Below are 22890 nucleotides of genomic sequence, written 5' to 3' on the forward strand. Positions count from 1 at the left end.
GGAGCTGGATTTTGGAAGTCCTCTGCCTTCCCTCCTGCAAAGCAAGCAAGCAAAAAAAAAACCTGCAACAAAGGGAGGAAAAATGAAAGAATACCAATAAAAATGGGCTTTGGCTTGTCTTTTCATGCTGTCCTAGTCCTAAATATTCTGATGTAGGCCCCAAAATCATTGCCTTCTCTTGGGAGGGACAGGACTTTGTAGTCTTTCAATTCTAGTACCAAAGCAGAAATGGATGTGCACTTTTGCTCTGAAAATAATGATTATCATGGTGCCTCTGGATATGAAGTTACTTTTGCCAGGGTTTATCCACTGGCTTGCTTGTTTTCCTGTATCTTGCTTCTTTTTGTGTTCCACAGTGAACTAGGCTGTGTTCTTCCGTGTGCATCAAAAGATTTGCTAATTTAATTCCTGTCTGAAGTGTGCAAATCACTGAATGCAATGTCTGTCTCACAAAAGAAAAGCCTAGTATTGTTGATGAAGAAGTAGAAAAGGTCTTAGTTTTATTTTCTTTGCTGTTGATTTTATTTAGTTTTGTTTTCTTCCTTGATACAGGTTGTTTTTGGAAAGCAAATGCTATAATCTTATACTTTCTTAGGGGATTCAGGTTGTTCTTGGAGATGAAACTAGACAAAGCTTGAGTCTGATATTGACTGACAGTTATCTTACTGGATCTATTTTTTTGTTTAAACAAGCAAGCAAATGTACTTGATTTGCTTTTGTTGGGAAATGATTGATGAATCCCCCGTTGTGAGTTACTAGCCTGTTTATGGCAGAATCTTCCGGAGTTTTTCTCCCAGCTTTCATACACATGTATGGAGTTTTAAATACAGGACCTTGTGAAGTTGTGTTTTGTGTGAAATGGCTTGCTGGAGGATTTATTTTATGGTTGGATGGATTTGTAGTTAATTGGAAATCTATAAACTCTTTATTTTAAGACCATCATTCCCTACACATTCATTACCGTTCCTGTTCCTGCTAGGTTGCTATTTTGCTTATGACGTGGTGATACCAGATAAGCTGTTTTATTGATTTACAAAAGTTTCATTTTTTGGAGTGAAGCCACAGCCTGCCCTCTTTGAGGTTTCACCAGTTAAAGTTCTGCTTTTTCAGAACAAATGAATGGGAATGAACACTGTAGGCTGTGAAAAGAAGTGATGAAATGAGATGTGTGGATATGTGAGATGTGTCCTGGTCTGCATGCTGTTGGACAATGTTCCAAGGGCCAAGAGTCTGCCAGCTGCACACCTTGCAGACCAGTGACAGCACTTAGGATAGGCCTTAGCACAAAAGAGCAACACTTCAGGACATGTTTTTAGGGTTAAACATGTCAACTCCTCCTCCTTTCAGAATGCCTCAACACTTCAGAGACACCAGGAGAAAAGGTGGGATTTTTTCTGTGCACTGTAGGTCAGCAGGCTCCAGGGCTGCTAGAGGAGACCAGAAATAATGTGGGAGAATTTCTGAATCAAGGGAAGGTGTAAGGCAGATGGTGTGAGTAACATCCTGAGCTCATCCCCATAAAAAGAATCAGCCTAAGAGCTTCGCTGCACTGGCCAGCACGTGGTCCAGCCTGCTCAAGCTTGACTGGTTGGGAAAGCCCAAATTGAAGGGTTGAGGTACATGCCAGGATTGTGTGGTTGGTTACAGTGGTTCCTCTTACGTGAGGAAGACCATAAGGTGAAATAGGTGACTTTTCTGATCCCGCCTAATTGTATGACAAATATTCAGGCACGTGACTTTAATTTCCTTATGGCAGTCAAATCTGGACAGTGGTTTGTGCTCATAAAGGTACTCAGACTCAGTGTAAGGTTCTTAACCTACTCATTTGACTCTTTTTTTCAGCTTCCAGACCGATTTAAATTTGCTCCAGAGATGGAAGCATACGTAGATGCATTTCTGAACAGCTGTGATGTTCCAGAGAGGCAGCTAGCAGTAATGATCGGCTTCTCTACTCTCACGAATCAAGGCTATCCAGTGGTGCCCAGCATTTGGAGGGTAGTCAGACACCTGCAGCCAGTGGCGTTGCAGAAATACATTGACTGGCTCAAAGACATGTTCCTCAGGCCAGACTTGAGCTGTTGTTTAGACTTCTCAACTAGTCGTCAGAAGCAGAACCCAGAAAATGTGAACAAGTGAGTATGTTGATGATGCACCTTCTTTTTTTCCTTTCTGTTTGTGGTTGGAGTAGCTACCTGTGTGAAGTCAGGGTCGGACGGCCAGAGTTTGCTGGCTCCCTTGCCATGAGCTGACAATTGTTTCCTGTTCCGTTTCCTCTGTCCCAGAAGATTTAGGCCCAACATCTGACTCTTTTGCTGGGACAAAATTAAGTTATGTAGGAGCAAACGCAGTGAGAACCAGCTAGAAATCTGTTCCCTGATCAAAACAGACTGGATGGCCAGAGAAGCCTTTTCTCTTGCTTTTCTAGCCCCAGCAACTGTTTTGGGAATAGGCAATAGTCTCTGGTGGCTTCCTTTTTCACTACAGACTCTCAGGTCTTCGTAGGAATTGCATATTCCTTTTATCTGAGTTTGAATATTTAACTGCCTTGAGTGCTCTCAGCTTCTTGGCCCACAGCAAAGCACCCACTTCGTGTCTTAAGTCTCCTGTAAAGATTTAGGTCCTTCATAGACATTTGTCACAATTTCCAGCTAGGAAAGCTTCCCAGGAGGCAGCTCTGTCCTCCACTTTGGCACAGCTACTCACTGAATATCCCAGCTTGGTGCTGTGGATAATGGGTTACCTGGGCAGGGAGCTCTTCCAAAGAAGACATAAGCTATTAAAACACCATGTGTGTGTGTTACGTGCCCATAGAGTGAGGTCAGAGATGGACTAATGCAATTCCTGAAGTGTCATCAGTGAACTGTGTAGTTCCTTAGTGGCATAAGTATGTTGTCTTTTGCATAGTGTAAAGCAAAATTGGGAAGATTGTATCTCTTCTTACTTACCTGTTGCTTTCTTACTGAAGAAAGCAACACTAACACTGAAAGCCACCTCTTGCTGCAGCAGATTGTGAGGTTTGTGTTTACTTCAGTGTAGCGTTCATACTGCTGATTGTGTTTGCTTCTTTACTGAAAGAACACAACATAAGATTGCTCGATTGAGGAAGTGGATCATCCACCGGCTTATGAGCATCATTGAAAGTCCAGTGAAGAAAGAAGAGGACCTTGTCATGGACATTTCCAGGTGAGAACGATTTAAAGGCTTAATGCCACATGTGCTTGCAACAATTCTGGTTAGCCCTACAGCAGTATTCCAGCTGAGCAATTCCCATGGCACTGGGCAAATTGACATGGAAATATTCCGTAACATTAGTCATTTAGGAGACTGGGTTCTGTTTTTAAAATACATTCTGCAAACTTGCACAAACTCTTCTCATTTATACCCTTATGATCAACTTGGTCCTGTACATTTTCAGTAAATTTTAAATTCCTGCTTACCTAGGCTGTTTGAGGATGTCACTGGTATTTATCTTTCACTTTGAAAGCCTTGAAGGATATGACCCAGTCGTGACAGTCCCAGTATTGTATTGTGCGGCCTCAAGTGTTGACACTTTTGTGAAGTCATGAGCATCCTTCTCTCTTTTTACCCCATATACCTTGAGGAAAAGGTTTTAATGTAGATAGTGGTATTTTTCATGGCTTGGAGGTCCTTGAAAAAAATTTGGTAAATATGTAGTGTTGTGTTCTATTTAGTTTTGCACACATGGGTTGGTTTTGCCCTGTTATGACCAAACTGGCAGTTAATTTTTTTTCTCATTTTGTCTACTCTAGGTTTTGCTTCTTCCATGCTTTCTTTGAGACTAAGAAAAAGACTTCCCAAATACCGGAAACAAATGCCCTTTTATCAGAGCCCCTAGATGAACAGGCTCACTCACTGGCAGCAAATTACTTCTTTGGGTAAGGGTTTTGCTTGCATTTGCTTGGAAGTTTCTCTTCTTTCCCGAGAATAAAATCACCCTGCAAATGGCACAGCAGGAGGTTTGGGCCTGTGAGCTGGAACTGGAGTGTTTCTGTTTGACTCTAGGACCAGGGAATGGCTTTTCTTAAGGAGATCCTAGACAGATTTCTTGAAAATCCTAAACATTTTTTTCAGTAAAAACGTTTTTGCATGGCAAACTTGTCGAGTATGTGCATGATGATCAGGTAAATGTAGAGTTGAGCTCAGAATGCTTTTTCTCATATGTTTTCTGTTGTCTCTGTTGCAAGCTAGAAGAGAAAGGACTATAGAGAGGTTGAGGGGTTACACAGGTTGTTGTTGGCTTTCTGTCCGCTATGCATGAGACTAAAACAGACCTATAACAACAGACACTCTTAGGTACTTGCCAAGGCTGGTGCTGTAACCTCAGTAGAGGCAAAATAGATGAGACATAGAATGGGAAACAGCTGAGGACAAGAATAATAGACAGTGTATGGTGTCCTTGGGGGCACTGAGACAATGAGCTATACATCCCTGTGCTTGGATACATGTATGGGTTGAAACTATGCCCTGTGAATCTGGGCTGTGACCAGAGTTCTGAGATGAGTGCTCTGCCTTGGGCATTGTTTAGGGGAGTATGGAGAAGGTCATCTTGTTCCTCTGCTGATAACATGCTGACTGTTTTTCTTTGCAGGTTGCTTCAGACTTTAAACACTTTGAGCGTTTTGGGGGATACAGCAGAGGCTGCAGCCTTGAGGGAGAAGCACGTCCATGGTGTGACTGCCGATGGGAAGCTGTGGATCTTTCTCCTTGTTGAGTATGCCAACGAGCTGCTCTCCAGTGAGAAGTACGTCAAAGCTGTGAAGCCTTTTACCAAGGATCAGAGAGAGGCCTGGGAGAGGTGAGAGGCTCGGGAAGCTGGGTTCTGGGTTGCTGGGATGAGGAAGGTAAAAAAGCCCTAGTTTTAGTCTCTGGGACAGTAAAAACTTTTGGCTGTATTCTTTTGTCCTCCTGTTGTTCTGGCTACTGTAGCAGAACCATTTGAACCATTTCACAGGCAGTGGCAGTTTTGTTTCTTTCCTTTGAGTATCCTGCACCAGGCACTGGGTAGCAGGATACCTTCCCGTTTCTCATCACCCAATTCCTTTTTGTTCCACCAGTGTGTTAAGTGTGTGTAGGTGGCTGTGCCCTTCTCTATTTTCACTTCTAGTCTTTCTCCCAAGCATGTTAGCAACTCTGCTAAGCTTTTCTCCTAATAATGCCTGTTCTAACTTCCCAGTGACTCTTTCTGGTGCTCTTTTCTGAGCTTTATTTCCTATAAAAGTCTACTATGCCTTGGCTGTAGTATTAGGAATGTTGCCTGTGCCCAAGTGCAGAGGTTTTTGTAAGCCACACAGAGGTTGAGATGCTATTGTTGGGTTAATTTGTTGGGTATACTGTACATATGTCCAATATCTGTAAATTAAATGCTGAGTACAGAAGATGGTACTGAAGATTTGGTCATGATTTTAGTGTGATCTTAGGAGAGGATTTGCTGTTGTAATTGTGAAAGACTCAAAAAGATTTCTTTCTTCAGAACACTTCAGTCTGTGAAGAACCTGCAGAAGAAGGAAAATAAAGCAGATAGTGCCAAAATCTTTGCTTTTCAGCAATTTCTGCTTTTAATGGCCATTCACCTTTTCAAGGTAAGATCTCTGAAGCATATTTGAATGGTGTAAAATATGTTGACAGCTGGGTATTCTGAACACCCAGCTGCAGATGCTTTTGTTCAGAGATCCAATCTTTCACAGCCTCTGGCTACTAAAAACGGGCAATTGGCAGCTTATAAACTCTGATTCTTACACTGACTGTAGACATCAACTTACAGGGGCAAAGTTTGGTCTGAGCATTGTTTTTGCCCTTGATTTGCTGCTGAGTGGAGTAATTTCTACTTAGTTTCATATTTTCTTCTGCAAAGGGGTTTAGCAGCTGATTTTAATATCTGTACCTATTTAGTGAGATTCTTAAATTGGGGATATATGACTTGTGTTGCTGTTGTTAGTGGGGAATTCACAGAGACGGTGCTTACTGTCTGCATGTAATTGAACAGAACCCATCTGAGACAATGGATCTTCTGAGTGACCTTCTGAACTGCACGGAGAGGGCATTCAGCAAGGAACCTAAGAAGAAAAAGACCGGTGAGTCCTTTCTGCAGAAAGAAGTGGGGTGGGATTGTTAATGCTCTGTCAAAGGACAGAAAGTCGTGGTTCTGCATTAGTGAAGCACTCTGACTCCATCGTTTCTGGCTTAATGCAGTTGTCCCCAGGAGAGTCTCCGTTGTTCTTTTCCCGTGTCTTTCTAAATTTCTTGCCCGTTTGCCATCCACATCATTATCTGATGGTGTTTCTGGGTGCCCCTTACAGAATAGGTGGGCTTCAGGGCTGGCTATGGTTCACTTGAGTAGCATCCAAGGGAGTTCAGTCCTATTAAGTCCTTGTTCTGTGCTGCCCGAGAGCTTGCTGAATGCAGCCAGCAGGCCTGAAACTTGCTGCTTTCAGAGCTCAAGTTCTGGGCCATCTAAATGTGTCCCGTGTGTAGATACAGCCTGTTTGCTGCTTTAGCCTGCTCTCATTTTGGGCCTGTGGAGATAGGTTGGGACTTGAGCAGGAAAGAACCTGTCTTGTTCTTATGACTTCCTCTCTAACTACGGTCTTATTGTCTCCTTAAATCCCTATGTAAATCTGTGGGTACTGTGAAAACAAAAGCTATAATTTTGGGTGACTTGGTTGTATGTAGATGAGGATTCCCAAACTTTCAGACTAATGGTCCTGAACTCTCAGACTAAGGGGCCACTCTTAAAACTCAGCACTTTTCATGGGCTACTGTGACTCCTGATTTCATTGGAAACACTATAAAAATCATGTGCTTTTGCTGTCTAACTGCTGATTGCTTTAATGTGGCCAAGTAGGTGTCCCATGACTTGAAGAACTGGTAATCTAACTAATGATTAAATGAACAATAAGTTTGTTACTTGGTGAGGCTTTGCAGTGGCCTAAAGACAATTTCAGGTGTGTTTCTCCCCATGGTTAGCAGCCTTTCCAATACAGCAACAGTCTTTACTTTCACACTCAATTATTTCTGGTCTGTGTTGTTGAATGAGTAGTTCAAATAGTATCTGCAAGGGCTGTCTTTTTTTTTTTTTTTTCCTTTGTGAATTTATCTGCAGCCTCTTCTCACTGTGCCAGTGCAGTGGTTTTGCCCCTACCTGTCATTGTTTGTTTGTTCCTTTGCAGAGAACACAGAACCAGGATGGGTTGAGGTGATTGTGGAAATCCTCCTCTCCCTCCTTGCCCAGCCCAGCCTGCTCATACGTCGGATCTCCAAGAGCGTGTTTGGACGCATTTGTCCTAATCTGACCAAGAAGGGCCTGCAGCTGATCTTGGATGTAAGTGAGACATTAGTAGGGCATTGTACCGTTTGCCTGTCTTGTCCCTAACAGATATAGAAGCGTGTCTCTATTTTGGGATTAAATAAAAGCCTCCTCAATTTAGAAGATGTCTGTCATAATGTGTGCTGCTGAATTATAAAAGCAGCTTGCAGACAGTTTCTTTGTGGGAGCCTGGGATGCGCTAGTTTTAGGCTGTATTCGTTAGTAGTTTTAGCCCAAGGAAATTCCTGGGACATTTTATATAGCTGTTAGGTTTTATATGTGAGTATCAATGGTAACTTGTTCTTTATTTCTAGAAAGGCTAAGTGTAGAGGTGCTAAAAATAACTGGCACTGAAAATCTGCATTGGTCACATCACTGAGTAAAGCAGTGTCTACTGAGAGGGTATTATAGATTGCAGGGATCAGCTGTCAAATATATTATAGGATGAACCTAATACTTAATTTGTAACAAATGAAAATGTTTGATCTGTCTCCAACATCTTCAATTTTCTCCACAGTTTTTGTTACTTATAGAAAGAACTTAATGTATGAACAAACATGATATTACAAGCCAGAAAGTTGAATGCCCTTACTTACTACATCATCATCCAGCTCTCTGGCTGTGCTGAAATTCATGTCACACACAAAGGCACCATAACAAAGTACTGAAAACAAGAAAAACAATTCCTATTTTCTGCAGGTTCTTGATCCATACCAAGATCAGGATGAAGAAAGTGCTGTTGTTGTGATGGAAGAATCAGACAAAAAGTCTGCTCAGGACACGGTAATTGTTGGGCCATTGCCTGTGCCAAATACTTTTCAGACCTTTGCCATTTAAAAATAATGTTTCTGCTGATCTGTGGTAATAGATGTAACTGCATTTCTCTGTCTTGAATGAAATAGCTGTTGTTCTACTAGGATTTATTTTAAATGTGCAACACAGAAATGGTTTGCTGGAAGTACAAATTTATTAGTCTCTTGGGCTTGAAGGAAAACGCTGTTGTAGGTATGGCTGTCTGAATAGGTGAGGCTTCCTGAGAACAAACAACTGCATCCTGAGGTTAGCACAGGCCTCTCGTTGGCAGGCACACATTGAATCATTTCTGCGATGCACAGTAACCTGAATTTGAGATCTCAGATTCTAAGAACTACAGAGATCCGAGTCACAAAGCATTACAGGCATTAGCAGAAAGGAAAGTCAGATGGGGGCTGTTAATTCATTTCTTCCTTGGAATCTTCTCTTTAAAACTTGTTTAATGTGACAGAGAAGCCTGTATTATGCTCTGCTTTTAGCTCCTGTGAAGACCTGTTATCTCTGTTGTTAGCTGAGGTGTCCTTACCTCAATCTGAGGGCTGTAGACAAGATAATGGGGTGAGGGGAGACTTGAGCTTTTATTTCTGAAGTTACACACCTGGGAATCGGGAATCAAGTAGGGCTTGAAGAATGGATAGGTCAGGAGATGAACTTTTCTTCCTCAGGATGATGAAGAAAGTGAGGACTCCTCAGATGAAGATGACACTGAGGAAGAGAATGACAGCGGAGACGAGGAAAAAGATGAAGAAGTTGATGAAGATTTTCGCAGTCAGCTGATGAATGTTCTCAAAGCACAGAATGTATTGGTATGTTTTGAGTGTCTACTTTGATACCAGGAGGTTTGGGGCAGTGAAAGATTATTGAATCCCTGCATCTTATCTGAGCCTATGTGGTGATAACACTGGCAATCATCTTTGTATGGCATTTGATGCAGGAGGTCAGGATCGTCAAAGAAAGCTCTGCCAATAAGTCACTTTTTCTTTTATTTATTGTTAGTGTGCCTTGAGTGCTATTGCTTGCCTAGTCTAGCCTGATAACTTGTTTTCCTGCCTGCAATAAAGAAGATTGATGTGAACTAAAGCACTGAGATACTGCTATGTGGTGTCTGTGTTGGCTAGCCTGTGAGGAGGAGTGTGATCCCAGTGGGCCACTCTGGAGCCTCCTTGTAGCAGTGCTGGAGTGTGGCTTAATGATTCCTATAAAGTTTATGAACATAGCAGCATATTAACCTCTTTATTGAAGGAAAAACAGCGCAGAGGGAGCTAGTGTCCAAACCCCAGGCCTCTTTCCTCTCCCAGTCCTCTAGCTCTAAGTGTTGGTACAGTGCAGCCAGGATTACCTAACAGGAAATACGAACTATGTTTCTCAGTGGTCTAAGCATCTGTTTTCCTTCTCCATGTTGCTGTTCTGGGTCTGGAGGTAGCAACATCCCCACTGTGAATTTGCCCTGAAGTGGCCATGGTTCTCCTCTCCCTGCAGAGGCAGGGCAGTCCCAGGCAGGGGAGGGCTGGGAGCTGTTTTTGAAGTCCATGGAGTGACATGTGGCTTTTGCATTCTGAAAAACAAAAGGGAGAAGATGAGAGTGATGAAGATCTGGATGATGAGGCTATGATGGCCCTGGACAAGAACATCTCGGCCCTCTTTGCGGAGCAGCAGAAACGGATCCAGGCAAAGAAGGATGAGAGAGACAGGATTCGGAAAGAGAAGATCCTGCGGAGAGATTTCAAGATCAAGGTATGAGATCTGTGTCTGATGCAAAGAGCTTTGGTGAACTAGCGTGCTGGCTGTAGCCTACTGCAAGCCACGAGCTACTTAACGTTAGTTATGATGTGCCTTAGTGTGAACAAACACACAAAACCTCTCCTGTAACCTTGCAGCCTAAGCTTTTCTTGCCTTGTTAGGCTCATTAACTCCGGCGGGTTGTGGTTAACACCCCCTGGTTATTTGTGTCTGTAATACTGACCTGAGGCCACCTGGTGTCAGCATGGGCTGTCCAGGGTGTTGGGGCATCCAGGGACAGCTGCAGCTGCTCACGCATCCAAATGTCTGGTGTCAGGGTAGCTAGGAGGAAGGCTGATTAGTGTAGTGACCATTGGCTTCACTGCAGTTTTGTTTCAATGCTGGGCAATAAGAGGATGATTTTATGGTAATGCGGTGTCTGTAGGTCAAAGGGGACTCGTGGGGGTAAGAGCTATCCGTCAGTGGAGCTAACAGGGATCTGTGCCAAGTTGCAGTGGCTGCAGGTCTGGCTGGGTGTCAGTGACACTGCTTTTTTAAATGATGTCACTGCAAAAAATAGGCTGAAGTCAACCAGCAGCTTTTAATCTTCAGTTTCAAACTTCAAATCTCTACGGTCTCATGCTGCGGCATTACAGTTGATAGCAGAAGGTACACTGATCTCAGCTGCAAGTACAGTTTTCTTCAAACCCCTTCCCTGTACCTTGCTCTGTTTGAAGGAGCTGTGCCGGGTAGATCCATCATGTTTTCCTGTCTGCATTAGTTCTCAGCTCAGTAACTTCACGTTTGCAGGTGCTGGATCTGATTGAAGTGTTCCTCAGTAAGCAACCAGAGAACCCCCTGGTGTTTGACATCATCGAGCCTCTGCTTCAGGTGATAGAACAGTGCATGAGCTCAGACTCGGACAAGCAGGAGGTTGATTTCCTGCAGAAAACAGCTCTTATCTTCACGTAAGTGTCCGTAATCCTCCAGCTAATTGGTGAGGGCTTTTGATAGGCACCAGTAGTGTTGACTGAATCCTAGAAATGAGTCTTTTTAACACTGGAGACAATTGCTGTGCTTATAGATGATGGAGAATTAGATTACTGTACATACACACGTAGACAGTGCTTAGCTATAACCTGCAGGAAAGCAATCAGGATCTGGGTTTTCTAGTCTAAGGGACTTAAAGAGTCAAGTGTCAGACCTACAGAACGAACAGTTGGTGCTGCAGGCACAGTACCACATTGCTGAATATCTCTGTGGGCCTCTGACCTCTGAGTCAGACTGTGTGACAACTCCCTACGCTTACAGAGTTCCTGTTGTGGCTGGAATAAAACTCACAACAAATTATTATTAAGACAGGCAAAGTGCAAATTCTCGCTGCTCATTGCCACAAATAAAGCAGGATACAAGCTAGATGGAGCCATAATGCACGGTGTGTGGTGTGGCCTCTGTGCACCACTCCCTGCCATCCTCAGCACTGCTCTGAGGTGCTTTCAGTGCTGCTTTCTACCTGCTGCTAAGAAGCAGTTCTGCAGTAGCAGAGTTTGAGGCAGCCAGCTTCACTTCGTGGGAGCTTTGGAGGAGAGTTGACTTTGCCACCTGAGTAAGTTGCTTGAGGTGAAGAGCAGTTGTTGCCCCAGCAAAGACTGCTTCTTTTGCTGCCCAGAGCTAGCACCGTGTCTGTGTATGTGTTGCACTAAGCCCAGTGATAAGGGTTCATAGTCGTGTTCTCCAGAGCTCTTTCTGTTGGTAATGGCTTTGAGTTTGTTCTCAATGCTCTTTCAGGAACTCACTGTGCCGAGCTAAGCAGTACTGCAAGAAAGTGGAAGCCCTGCAAGATGATTTGCACGCCTTTGTGGAGAGGCTTGTGAAAAAAGCCTGCAAGCACACTGATTCCTCAGTGGCTCTCTATTATTTCAGGTAAGTGTTAAGAAGGAGCTTCTCCAGTCAGCTCTGTGGGCATGGCTGTGACTGTGGCTGGTCTGTAAGCAGGCATAATGTTGCTGGTTAAACAGTTCACAAAAGTGAGAGGCTCCATGAAGGCTGGCTGCCTGTGTCTGTTTACATGAGGACTAGTTTACATGAGGACACATCCTGACAGTGTGAAGCATTTTGAAACAGAGATGTCCGTTTTTTGGTGATGATCTTCTAGGGGCTCTGTGATACAGCAGTTGCCTCATACAGCTTTGCTAATAGTGATGGAAAATGCTCCCAGGAGGCTTCATCAGAGAGTAATGAATTGTGTGTGATTCAGTGCAGGGATGAGTGTAATTTATGGTCCATCTGCAATGATCATTCTGTAAATCCTGGGGTTTCCTGTCTCCGTGGTGGCTCAGTGCAAACAGCAGTGACTGTGGCTCTTGTCTGTACAAGTGTTCATTCCTTTGCCACTGCCTACAGGTGAATTAGGATAAGCCACATGTGAATCTACTAGGAAACGTGTAATCTTGCTGTTCCCTGATACAAACAGAAGTGCCGTTTACCAGCAGGCTCTCTTGTGGCTTGCAGGCAGATTCAGGGAGACTTTCAGACTCCATCTGGGATTTCTCAACATAATTTTATTTAGTGGGCACATGCTGCATGGTCAACCCAGTGCCGCTGGGCAGTGCTGGCCCTGCAGCACCCCTAGCCCATGGTTGCGCAGGACCCATGGCAATTCCTGGCAGTGCAGGGCTGGCTGCGTGTGCCACAAGGCTCCCTGACACCTTCTGGCAGTGCCAGTGGAGCTGCTGTGTGCATGTTCAGTTAAGACAACACTTCTCAAAAGCAGCAGGCTGTCTGCAGGCTCTCTCAGGTGATTTACTTGAGTTCTGCAGGCACGCAGCAGCCCAGGCTGGGAGGGCTGCAGCACTGGCTGGGCTCTGCAGGCTCTCAAATCGTGGGCAAATGCAGGAATTCTGAAACTGTGCTAGTCAAAACTGGTAGCAAGTGCTTGAGGAAACGAGGCTGGTAGTGAAGATGTGTGTGACTGCAGTGACAGCCAGTGAAAGGATGCAGCCTCCTGAGATTTGTCTTTAAATCTGCAAGAGTGGGTTAGGTTGCAGAAAGGGACCCTCTCAGGCTCTTTAACCTCTCCCGGGAGGGAACAGGCTGCCCGCATCACCTGGCCTCTGCCCTCAGGTGGATTTGCAGTGGCACTGTGGTAACTGCTATGTTCTCCCCCTTTTTGTTTCTTAGTGCTTCCTTGTACCTGCTCAAAGTGTTGAAAGGCAGTGTGTCTGACAAGTCTCCAGCTCCTGTCTCTGTGCCAAAGAAGCAGAAGAACGCCATCCCACAGGCTTGTCAGGTAAGACAGCAGGCTGCTGTCACGGCAGTGTTTTTGCCAGTGAACTTGCATTACCCTGTTCTGCTGAGTGGGCATTGCCTATCCCATCTCCCTATTTCCGCTGTCTGCAGATAGCCATCTCCATGATTTCTTTTCCATGCCATAAACTGTCGCATTCCCCTTCCCTTCTGCCTCACCCTCGGTGTTTGCAGTGCCTGCTTGCCCATAGCCAGCAGGGGCTGCTGGTACACAGCGGATCCAGGTTAGTTTATCCTCACGTGTATTTGCGCTGCCCTCCTGACTTATTTGCTGTTCTTTGCATTAAGCTCTTTGCAGTCTGTGTGTTTTCTGGGAGGGTGCTGAGGAGCAGGGGTACACGGGACAGTGGTGGATGAGGGTGAACTCCTCTCTCCCTGAGATTTGGACTGAGTAATCTCAGAGTGAAGAGAGAGAGGAGTAGCCCAGATCTCAGTGGCAGCTGTTTGCATGGAGGGTCTTCATCTGGTTCTGCTTTGTGAGCGGAGCACCTGGGGAGCCTTGCTATGTTTCCCTGTCACCTGCTGTCTCTGCTGAATTCACAGCTCTCTGAATTTGGTGCCCCTGTGTGTTGGGCAGCTTGGTGCAGTCCCTTCCGCTAGAAATCAGGGAGCAGGGTTTCTCCAGCTAGGCTGTACTTGCCTCTGAACCTCTTAAACTATGTGCAGGGCTTAGTGCCTTAATCCTGCTGACATTTCAAGGGGGAGGAAAATAAACAGGGCTTCCTCATGACTGAGGAGGGCCTGGAAATTACAAACACTGAGATATTATTAGCAGCTGAAAAGATAGTGAGTGTTTCTAAGGCTTAGCGAGAGACCAGGAGTGCTAATCCAAGCAGCTCTTGTTCTGTGCTGGGCCTTCCTGGAAAGAGAAACAAAGGAGGAGATGTTTGGAGAATATAAACACCACGCGTGTTGGGTGAGACGTGCTCCATCCTCGTGCAGCTTCAGAGCAAAGGCTGTTATTGTGGGAACGGGGCTCTGGTCTGAGACCACAGCCGGCAGCTGAAGGGAGTTGGTGGTTTTCGGGAAGCGACACAGTCCAGTTTGGGTGCTGCTGCTGGTGCTGTGTTGAGTCTTAAAAGGTTTTGTAGGAGGGAACCAGAGACAAATGAGGTTTGTTTCCAGTGAGCAGTTCTTTGTGAGCGTGTTCTGGAGCTTTTCAGTAAGCCACAAGATGAAACTAGAACAGACCCAAATTTATAGAAAAACCTGTCACTACAGAGTATTTTTTTTTTTGTAGTAAACATTTGCGTAGGAAGGGATCAATTTTTTCCCCTACAGGTAGGTACATCAAGTAAGTGCTAAGCATAGGCACTTAAGACCCTCACATCTTCAGTCTAGCTTGTGCTCAGTTGCAGTAGCAGTAGGAGTTTGACCTGAGAACAGGGCACAGCATTAACATGGCTTTAAGTTGTTGTATGGCTGTGGAAAAATTCCTTGGGCAGAAGCTTGCAAAACACCCATCTGCTGTTGTGAAGATCCCAGCTTTGATCACCTGGGCCTTAATTTTTCCTGCTCTAGAGAGCTGTGTTTCCCTGGCAAGATGAGAGCAATCAGGAAGGTCAGGATGTGGTGCTGCACCCTTTGTTCAGCCCTGTGCTGTTAGTTCAGATCCACATGGCCTCTGCAGGTCTCAGTTGTGTGTTCGGGTTTCTTGTTCCCCACCAGAGGGGGATATTAGAGCATTTACACATCTCTGGGACTGCTGGGTCCCTGATCAGCATGAGGGCTTCTCTGCAGCGCTTCACTAACGTGATCATTCTGCTGTGGGAACTTAGGAGAGCACATTTGGGACCTGCTTTGTTGTTTTGTCTTGGTTCTATGTGCTAGCTCATATGCCTGTATCATATAAACTACCCAAGAATATCTAGCTACTGGAAAAATCTGTGCACTGGTAGAAATAAATTGCTTCATTTAGCAATGATTGATTCTTGTGTTTTAGAGGAAATTTTTATCTTTTGCTTTTTCCCCATAGGTTTTGAGCACTGGCTGCTTGGATGTGGAGAGAGTGACTGCAGTGTACCAGGAGGCACTGACGCAGTTCCTGACTAAACGCAACAGCGCCCTTACCAGCTCCATGTTTCTCGATCTCTTCACCCGCTTCCCAGTAAGTGTTGCTGCCTGGCTGCTGGTGGCTCCAAAACACAGCTGTAAGCCTGCTGAAAGTAGGGAGAGAAACCTTCCCATTTTTTTTGCGGGCTTTTAAAACTGCTGCACGGTTTTCTCAGATTTTCACCTTCTTAAACTCTTAACACTGCATGTTTTGGTAGCAGTGCTGCAGAAGGCAAGGATCTCCTTTGTGGTTTGGATTGGGATAGAGCATGGAGAATGTAGATGGATAGAGGGCTGCTCTTTAAAGGATGCCCTAAGAAGCTCTAATTCCTTACCAGCATTTGAGATAACGTGGATGAACAATGCTTGCACAAAGGCAGGAGGGGCCAGGTTGTTTAAACAGCTATTACAGCTTCTGGTCAACTTCGCTCTGACTGCATGCTCCGCTTCTCATTTTTTTTTCCAAGAAGGCTGTAGGATGTAGAATCTAATTGGAGTCCAATCTGCAAACTGGATCTTCAGACAGTGTCAGTGTCCACAATCTTTGAGGCATTTCCTGCAGACTTCACCCATGCTTAGAGCTGCTCTCCACTATAAGGACAGCCAGTTTTTATGAAACCATCCGTGGGTCTGGATGCCATAAGGTTCTTCAGCAATTTTTACGTCAGAGGAAGAGATAGAGACAGCAGCCAGAAACCCTTTCTCAAGGATCTTCAACTTTTTAGAACTGATGTCTGAAGGGAGGGTGGGAGGAGACACAGGTTTGTGTAACAGGGGAAGGTGCTCCATACTTCCAGAGAAGGAGGGAATCCATTAAGGAAAAAGCTCTTTTGCATGCCACATTTCTTAGGACACCATCCCATGGCACCACCTATGTGAGACAGTGAAATGAGGGGAAGAGGAGAGTTACATGCTGTGCACTTGGAGAGCAAGCTTAAAAAGATCTGCAGGTTTCTTTTAGAGCCTGTGGATTCCAAATGACTGTTCCTTGCAGAAATGCCTTTTTAAGTCTTTAAGCTCATCCCTTTTATAAAACAAAAGTAGTGATTTATGTAGCTGCTGGCCTTTCTAAAGCTGGGTTTTACCCACTTGCTAGAGCTATCTGTTCCTTTAGTAGTCTTCCTACCTCCCAAAAGAAGCCATTTTAGGTGGTGTGGTTGAAATAACCATCTACACAAGACCTCAGTGAACTTTGCAGCAAATTGCTATCCATGTTTTGTTAGGGCCAGACCTCTGAGTGCCTGATAGACAGCACGGGAGGTCTGCCAGTTAGGTGTTTGCAATCCACGTGCTTTCTCATTTCTTGTGCCTGGATTCTTTCTCGCCATAAAGTTGGCAGGATTTTGTATAGAAGCCTAGAAATTGTTGGATTATGCCAGAAAAGAGATTCAGCAGTCTTTGCTGACAGTAACCCCTACTCTGGAAATGTTGTTTCTATGAAGAATTGTTGCAGGGTGCAACTTTAAGATAACCTCTCTACAGAGGCTTTCCTCCTGGGAGTTAGTTCTGGTCCCTGTAGCTCATGGGATCAGACCTGTCCCCAAGCTCTGATACTTTAACTCAGCGTGTTCTCCTCTGCTTTGGGACTGTTCCTGTGCATGAAGTGAACTGCCTCCATAAAGTGCCAGGCAGATACAGGCTTAAATCAAGAAGCAGGCAGAACACAGGAGGTGAAATCTTTGCCAGATTTTTCCAAGCTCTGAGTTTTGCTGCTGATTTTGTTGTGACCAAGATTTCACCCAGGCTGGTGTGAGCGAAGCTGCTAATTTTCAAATAAGCTGTTGCTGGTCTCTGGGCACTTTTCTTGCAGCATTTTCTTCTTGCTCAAAAAGCTGTGTAAAATATAGACCATTTTGCTTGAAAAAGAAACCTTTCTGTCAGCAAACCACTAATAAGAGACTGGGTCTTTCTTTGTTACAGATCATGTGTAAGCCATTAGTAGACACTCTCGTCAAGTCTATCACAGCGGGAGCCAGGCAACATCAGCAGGTAAGAAAGAAAGCAAACAAACAAGGCTGTATTAAACAGTCAATCAGCAAAGTCGCTTAATCACGGCAGTTCTGATGACGCTTAATATGCTTATTGCTGCCTTTAGGGCTGCCCAATTTTGAGAATTGGGCTTCCTGGGGGGAGATCTTTTGCAAATACTGCCTTGCTACTTGAGGTGTGTGACTAAAGTTGTGGAAACAGCTTATGTATTCACAGTCACGGAGGCTCTTTGGTAGCATCTCCTTTAAAAACTGCCTGCAGCTTCCAGGGCTGAAGCCTGATTGCTGTAATGTTGCCTTCAGTCACTTATTCCTTGATTACTTTCTTGTTGGTAAGATGTTCCTCTGTGTTAATGCAGCATGTCGTAATCCTTGCCTCCTAACACTAGCCCCAAGTTAGCTTCTTGAGTCTTGCTCCGTGCCTTGCCAGCCGCCCTGCATTTCCTAGGCCATGTGCTTCTGTGTCTAGTTTGAAACCACCTGTGCTATAGATCTGATTTTTGATGGTTGATTGCATGTGCCTGACTAACACGAAATTAGTGGAGCCTTATCAATAAAACGTTGCAGGGTGACTGCACAGCTCACTGTTGCATGACCAGGGAATGATTCCTGTCTGGATTTTCACTGTGCTGCAGTGGGGGTGTCTTCCACACAGTTAATAACCAAAACCCCTTTAGGCCAGTAGCATTGTGTCTCAAACTTTCCCACCCCCTAGCTGTAATGTGCATTTGTCCCTTGCAGAAGTGCATCCTAGATCGACCTTTCTGTTTCATAAATAGCTGTTTTATTGTTTCTGATCACTGGAAGGAAAGCGGAGGGATCTAGGTGTGAGTTTCCTTTAGGGCTGCTTTACATTGTCTGTGAAGATTGAATTTCAGGCTGTTTTACCTAATAGGAATGGCTGTGATTTAAACAAAACAACAACAACAACACAAAAAAAAAAAAGAAAAAGAAAAAAGAAAAAAGAAAAAAAAAGAGAGAGAAAATTAAGCTATGAGTAATCTCAGTGGGTAGGAATAAGGATGTGTTACACAAATGACAAACAAATTAATTATAAGGTATGTACTTGATCCTATCCTCAAGAGACCAGAACAATATCCCAAGCAGACAACTTCATTTACGTGGGTATCTTCACTTCCCTACGGGGAACAGCATTGTCCTTTTTTCAGAGCTTCCACGGTTATCTGCACAAGCTTTGTTTCCAGAGCCAGTTTATCTGTGGGTGGGAGGGGAAGGGGAGGACGTGCAGCGTGCTGTGTGTGGGAGTGTGGATGGAGAACGTGGATGTGCTGCTGTTTAAACAAAGGCAATGTGGAGAGTAAGCTATGTAAAGCTTTTGGAGTTGCAGCTTTACTTTTCTGCAAACTGTTTCCTTTTCAGGAATTCTGGCTTCCCCTCATCAAATGTCCGATTTGACAGGTTTTCAGATAAAATATTTCCACTGATTCTTAATGCACGTTTTCAATTCTCAGTGCTTTGGTGGTGTCCGATGGGGACAAAGCCAGATGAGTGCACGTGGCAAAGTGATGTCAGGAGCAAAGCAAGGGCATAACTTCCCTGGAGCCTCCGCAGCCTCTGGGGGGGTGAGGCAGAGGGGCTCAGCTACCAAAAGGGCTGTCCCATCTCAGAGTCTTAAATAAGACACCCAGTGGCTCCTGACAGCCTGCCTTTGACAAGCCCCAGTGCTCCAAAGGTAAGAGGGGGGTAGTTTTCCATCTTCAGCCTCTGAATATTGACCTCTGAGCATTGCACTAACTCAGTGCCAGAGATATGAGGCATAATTCCCTTTCTAACGCTCCTGTTATTAGTGCTGATCGTTCTGGCAGTGCTTGCTCTGTCTGTATGAACAGCTAATCCCACTGTGGGATTGACTTCTTAGCTCTGCAAATCCCCTTGGCAGGAAGTCCTCAGGGCTGGGCTGGGTTGGGACTTGTGCTCTGCATGGGGAGGTGGAGGTAACGAACCCTGGTTCATTAGGAAGGTGGGTTGGTAATGAGCCCTGGTTCATTAGGAAGGTGGGTTGGTAATGAGCCCTGGTTCATTAGGAAGGTGGGTTGGTAATGAACCCCTGGGCTCTGGCCCAGCAGGGCTGCTGCCCACACTCGCCTGGCCTGGGGGAGGCCCTTCCCACATGGGTAGCAGCTTTCAGGTTGGGTTTGTAGGTAGCTTTGAGCAAAAGTAAAGGTGGTTCTTGGGGTGGATGGGATGGAGGGCGTTCCTTCCCCTCACTCTGAAAAATGGGGAGTCTGTGACAGCAGAATGGGGCCAGAGGGCTTTTCTGTCCCTCCTCTCAGCCACATCAGTCCCTGAGTTTTTTAAGGGGCTTAAAGGTGCTGTAGTGGCTGGCAGGCGTGTCCAGCTCTTACTTCAGGGGCCTCTGCTTTTGCTGGGGCTTGTAGTGTCAAGTGAAACGTGATCCCTGAGTGGTGGTCCTGGCCTGGTAGAGGTGATTTGCTCAGCAAGCTGTACAGCGTGTGGCAAGGCCTGGACCATTGGGCTCTTCTCTAGAAACAGCAAATCCAACCTGTAGGTAAAATGCTGTTCCCTTGTCCTCTGTTGTGGGCTGCTGTGGCTCTGCTGAGCTCAGCCGCTGGGCAGCTGTAGCAGAGAGGTTCCTCTAGGAGATGCTGGAGCCGTTCACATGGTGCTCAGCTGGCACTGGCCTGGGGGGGAGCAGCGTGGCCTCTGCAGCCCCAGCCAGTTGTCCTGACCCTGGGGACCCCGCTGCCTGCCTGCTGCCCTGGTATTTGTGCTGTCAAACATTGGAAGATCATTGTGAAAATGCTTTGAGTAAAAACTTACCTCTCCCCTTTATACATCCCTTTTTTTTTTTCCCCTTTTGCTGTGTGAATTTTAAGTTCGGGCAATTCGCTGGTCGTGTTCAGGGCTGGATGAAACTGGTGACTTGGGCAACCGGCTCTTGGCTTTGCTGCAGCCTTTCTGTGCATCCTGTCTCCCTCAGGTGCTCACCTCTAAAACCCGGAGAACATCGAACCTTTTGCAGTAGCGTTGTGTCCATTAGGATTGAGGTGCTTGTAGCCATCCGATAGTGTGGCTTTGGTCTGGGTGACTGCTGGAGAGGCAGGTCCCTTGGAAAGATCCAAAGGCAGGTGTATCAATTGCAAAGCGTAAAAATGAAGCTTTAAAAGAAACATTTTAGATTGTGTGACTTAAATCGTCATCTTTTTTTCTTTTGTTGCTGTTCCTACGTGCCTAAAGCAGCAGGAAGGTTTTTCACCTCCACGGCGAAGTAATTTGTAAGATGAAACAGAGCACTCAGAGGGCTGAGAGCTCTGAGGGCAGTTTTAAACCTGGCTCTCAGGGGCTGGGTAAGCAGACTGAGCAGTGAGCTCAGCCCGTGTAACGAGTTTTAAACTGGAACAGTGAATTTTGAGACTGAGCTTGAAACTGCAGCTTGTACCTGTAGCCAAGCTCTGATCCTGTGGGGTTACTCCTGGGGCAGGGGTGCCTGCAGGAGACACTCACATAGCAAATGCCCTGGAAAAGAAAAGAGCTGGAGAGATCGGGGTCACTTGTGGGTGGGAGAAGGAAGGGCAGTGGGTGCTTGACCTGGGAAGGAGGATTTCGTCCCACCCTGAATTCCCCTGGTCGCTGTTTGAACCCATATGTCAGAAAGACACAAGAAGGAAACGTGTGACAGCGGATCTGCAAAATCAGCTGGTTTCAGGCAGTTCGTGCATCTGGGGCAGGCCTCACCTTTTGTGAGACCACACCGACTGCAGGACACGACAGAGCATATTCTGCCAGCTCAGTGCACAGACTCTGGGAGCTGGGGCTCTGAACGCTCAGTGTTACGGGTTGCCTGGCTTATTTATCCAGAATTCTGCATATCTTTAAGTGTGGAGCTAAAGAAGAAAGACTGCTGTCCCAAAGGTGCCTGTGTGCAAGCTAAAATGCTTCAGGCTTTAGAAAAATGAACGCGCTGATGTTTGGATGTCTTTCATTTACTTAACTGAGAGATCTTGTGGGTTTTGCTGTGTTTTTCTTTTTTTTTTTTCTTTTAACACTACAATAGCAGCCAGGATCTTTTTCCTGAAGTTGTGTCGATGTTTGTTTTCCCGTGGTTAAGTGAAACCAACATGTAACTTAGAAAGCTGCACTGTCTTCTTAGAATAAGGCTGCACATCCATGGTGTGTTCATGCACTGTTGTCTACTGTAGGAAAAAGTGACTAGAAATTGTATGAAATCACTAGAGCGTAAGCAGTTACTGTGAAACTTTTCAAGAGGATCTTGAGCATGTGAAAAGAATGCTTCAAGTTAAAGTAATGAAGAAAGAAAATTATAACATTTTTGGCTAGCCTAATCCAGCTTGTTGGATTCAGTTCTACAGAGGTGTTGAAAATCGGTCACACTAATTACGTATGGCCTTATACTTGAGTAGCAGAGATGCCTTCAGTGGCAGGACAATTGTACGTGTAAGAAGGTTGATAGCTTTCTCTTACTCAAGTGTAAGCATCATCTGCTTAAAATGTAGCTCACATTTCTAGAATCCCTGACCTGTAAGCATACCTGCGTATACACATGCCCTCTGTGTAACTTGGACACGAATGACAGCTGAGATATATTCTACATGATAAGACCAGGGTGGGAAAATGACAAATCATCAAAAGCTGAGCTCATGTGATACATCTTTGCGTTGACCTGGTGCTAATAACTTCACCGAGCTTCTGGCACAGGTGATCTGTTGGCAGTGCAGAGCATTACAATTAGCCAAGCAAAACGAGTGTGGTGCTACAAGGCGGGGGAGGCTTGTGCTGCTCTGTTGGCTAAGGATGCTGCTGTCAGTCTGATGTCTTCCACAAGCACTGAACATGTTCTCTCCAATTCTGTTTGGGAAAAAAAAGTGCGTGTGATCTTTTTCTTACTTCCTCCTTTCTTAATTTCTCTTTTTTTTTTCTTGTTACTGCAATTGTTTCCAGAAGACCTTGACCTTCAGATTGCTTCCTTGTGCCTTGTTTCAGCGGGCGCAGTGTTGCTTTTTCGATATGCACAAAAGGCTTGTGTTTTTGGCTTGTGCTGATGGAGCGTGAACCAGAAATTGAGAAGTGTTTATTTTAATGATTGGTGCATGACTCAGCTGCATACCAGAACCCTCCTGAGCCTTAGGTGAGGAATGTCTTCCTGGTTTATTTTTAGCAGCATCAGTACGCTGAGCAGAACCACAGTAACATCCAGTTCTGTAACTGTGCGGTCTTGGGCTGTCCCAGTGAGGCTCTGGCAGCGCCAAGCCCTTGGTGGTGCAGTTAATTACTGTGAGGTTCTTATGCAGTGCCCCCTGCCCATGCTCATACAGGCTGGGACTGCCAGGGGACTGGATGTGCTGGTGCTCTGCTGCTTCTTGCCTAGCTGTCACCTTACTCTGTTAGTCTGGGAGTCAGAGGAAGCAAGGCAATGTGTGCCTGGTTGCCCTGAAGTTCCCAGGCTTACTGCTGGTGCCGGTTTCTGCAGGCAAGCACACACTCCAGGTGCCAGCTCTGAACTGGCTGAAGCACAGCCTCTGGAAGGCTGGAACAAGCATGCTTTTCCCTGAGAAACTCTGCTTTTTGGCCAGCAGCACAGTGCTGTGGGAAGCACTGCTCCCAACAGAGCATTTAGCACCCACAGAGGTAGGACGGTTCCTTCTCTCCTCAGGGGATTACAATTTTGCTCAGAACCAAGTGTGATTT

At 45.4% G+C, this 22890-nt stretch overlaps 1 protein-coding gene across 1 annotated transcript in view; it reads left to right on the forward strand.

The window, feature by feature from the left end:
• Positions 1 to 22890, forward strand: part of MYBBP1A (MYB binding protein 1a) — a 59636-nt gene that overhangs the window by 5439 nt on the left and 31307 nt on the right. The window contains exons 9-23 of the mRNA XM_084299387.1: positions 1843 to 2132; positions 3076 to 3183; positions 3771 to 3896; positions 4610 to 4816; positions 5492 to 5600; positions 6005 to 6092; positions 7188 to 7339; positions 8024 to 8107; positions 8803 to 8943; positions 9707 to 9871; positions 10667 to 10824; positions 11645 to 11779; positions 13037 to 13145; positions 15138 to 15269; positions 17135 to 17203. Of these exons, the coding sequence (XP_084155513.1) occupies positions 1843 to 2132; positions 3076 to 3183; positions 3771 to 3896; positions 4610 to 4816; positions 5492 to 5600; positions 6005 to 6092; positions 7188 to 7339; positions 8024 to 8107; positions 8803 to 8943; positions 9707 to 9871; positions 10667 to 10824; positions 11645 to 11779; positions 13037 to 13145; positions 15138 to 15269; positions 17135 to 17203 (2073 nt within the window). The remainder of the gene's footprint in view (positions 1 to 1842; positions 2133 to 3075; positions 3184 to 3770; positions 3897 to 4609; positions 4817 to 5491; positions 5601 to 6004; positions 6093 to 7187; positions 7340 to 8023; positions 8108 to 8802; positions 8944 to 9706; positions 9872 to 10666; positions 10825 to 11644; positions 11780 to 13036; positions 13146 to 15137; positions 15270 to 17134; positions 17204 to 22890) is intronic.

The sequence above is a fragment of the Netta rufina genome, assembly GCF_964035555.1.
Source record: "Netta rufina genome assembly, chromosome: 21".
NCBI lineage: Eukaryota > Metazoa > Chordata > Aves > Anseriformes > Anatidae > Netta > Netta rufina.